Genomic DNA, 2352 nt, shown 5'->3' on the forward strand with positions numbered 1-2352 from the left:
TACAATCTCTCTCGCTCCCCTTCGAAAAGGCCATCTCATTCCAGTTTCAGCTATACCATGTCGACACAATGAGGTAACGTAAAAGACTACCCCTTCAATAACCTTTTAATCAACAACCCAATGCAAAGCCGTAAAAACAGAGCAGCACGGGCCACGCTGTCTCATGAGCTGGCGACGAAAGAATCGCCAGCGACTGCGAATTAATTTTTAATCGCCGCCCACTGTTGGACGGCCTTATATAAACCCCTTCTCTTGATCTCTAGACCACACCACAATTGACAAGACAGTTGGTCTTAACTAGGCAGACCACCGCAGCAGCAGGAAATAAATGACCATGCTGCAGTCAGCGCGGCGTGCCGCGGGGTCGGCGGCGACGATCACTCTCTCGGGATCGCGTCTTCTCTCGATGGGGTCGGTCGCCGGCCACTCGCCCATGTCCATGTGCGCCCCAGCGGTGCCTACGCACTGCATAGCACGCGCCCGTTTGGCGGCGACGGCGGCGCCAGTGCCAGGCAGCAGCTTCGACATGGAGCCGGCGGTGAGCGCTAAGGAGAAGAAGACGGAGCACGAGAAAGAGACGGCGAGCTACTGGGGCGTGTCGCCGACCCGGGTCGTCAAGGACGACGGCACCAAGTGGAAGTGGTCGTGCTTCAGGGTACGTGTTGTCGTCCTGCTTCAGCCGTGTCGTGAGTTCGTGCCGTTTAATTAATTGTAACGATTTCCATTTTTCACCGTGGAACTCATCCATGGCCGGCCGATGCATCTCTTGGCTGCAGCCTTGGGACGCCTACGAGGCGGACGTGTCGATCGATCTGATGAAGCACCACGAGCCGGTGACCTTGGGGGACAAGATGGCCCGGTGGACGGTCAAGGCCATGCGCTGGCCGACCGACATCTTCTTCCAGGTACCCGCTACCGCTAGCTGCCTAGCTGCTGTCTCCCTTGCCAAACTACAAACAGCCCCCCGCCCGAATCGAAACGATTTCTTCACTAAATTCGAAATGAATAATGTTCGCACGCAGAGGAGGTACGGCTGCCGCGCGATGATGTTGGAGACGGTGGCCGCGGTGCCTGGCATGGTGGCCGGCGCGGTGCTCCACCTCCGGTCGCTGCGGCGCTTCGAGCAGAGCGGCGGGTGGATCCGGGCGCTGCTGGAGGAGGCCGAGAACGAGCGCATGCACCTTATGACCTTCATGGAGGTGTCCCAGCCGCGGTGGCACGAGCGGGCGCTCGTGGTCGCCGTGCAGGGCGTCTTCCTCCACGCGTACCTCGCTGCCTACCTCCTCTCCCCCGCGACCGCGCACCGCATGGTCGGCTACCTCGAGGAGGAGGCCGTGCACTCCTACACCGAGTTCCTCCGCGACATCGACGCCGGCAAGATCGAGGACGTGCCAGCGCCCGCCATTGCCATCGACTACTGGCGCCTCCCCGCCGGCGCGACGCTCAGGGACGTCGTCAAGGTTGTCCGAGCGGACGAGGCGCACCACCGCGACGTCAACCACTACGCATCGGTAAGCTAGCTACGTACCAAACATATGCATCCGACCATCCAGGGGTACGGTGTGCGCTGCCGCTAATCGTTGTGCAATGTTTTTTTCTGAATTTTGCACGGGAACGCGTGCAGGACATCCATCACCAGGGGCATGCGCTGCGGGAGATAGCGGCGCCGATAGGGTACCACTGAGAAAAGAAGAACCAGGAGCTAGCTAGTAAAAACCACGAAGGCGTGTCAGAAACTGAATAAATTCGGATGGACGCAATGATCGTTGCTCTTTCCGGACATACCTGCAAGATCTGCCTGTTCCTTTCCTGTGTATATTAGTTTCGTTTGGAGTTTGATTCCCAGTCTTAGTTTGACGTCGATTTGAGCTTCCTGCTTCTGTTTGAGTTTGATTCTCTGTCTTCGTTTGACGTCGATTTGAGCTAAATCAATGTATATATTGGGAGTTTAGTTTATGCCATATTTGAGATGTGAAGCTTTCTATTTCTCTTAAGAATTGAGAAGTTTACGACTTTACGAACTTCAGTTTCAATTTTTCTATTATCTTAGAATTCTAATTGTTGTTTGATTACGAAGATTTTCAAACTAAATACCATAGAATACAGTGCAGGGAATCTAACGTCACCCCCTGTTAGATCCGGGGCAGCGGAACTGCTCATAGGCGTAGAATATTCTAGAGTAAGGGATAGCGCATGGATGTACCTTACCTTATTTGTAACTATCCGGTTAGGCGTAGAACTAGTTGATGTACTAGGAAACTACCCGACTATGATGTAGTATGACTCTACTAGTAATCGGCTAGGACTTTCCATGTAACCCTGTCTCCCCAGACCATATAAGGGCGGGCAGGG

At 54.7% G+C, this 2352-nt stretch overlaps 1 protein-coding gene across 1 annotated transcript; it reads left to right on the forward strand.

Moving 5' to 3' along the window:
* The first annotated feature begins 274 nt into the window (after positions 1-274).
* Positions 275-2017, forward strand: LOC120698278 (ubiquinol oxidase 2, mitochondrial-like). The gene is made up of 4 exons (XM_039981814.1): positions 275-655; positions 777-905; positions 1023-1511; positions 1625-2017. Exons 1-4 carry the CDS (start codon positions 329-331, stop codon positions 1682-1684), a joined length of 1005 nt encoding a protein of 334 aa, XP_039837748.1. The 5' UTR covers positions 275-328; the 3' UTR covers positions 1685-2017.
* The last annotated feature ends 335 nt before the right edge of the window (positions 2018-2352 follow it).

Source organism: Panicum virgatum, chromosome 1K, assembly GCF_016808335.1.
Source record: "Panicum virgatum strain AP13 chromosome 1K, P.virgatum_v5, whole genome shotgun sequence".
In the NCBI taxonomy this organism is placed as follows: Eukaryota; Viridiplantae; Streptophyta; class Magnoliopsida; order Poales; family Poaceae; genus Panicum; species Panicum virgatum.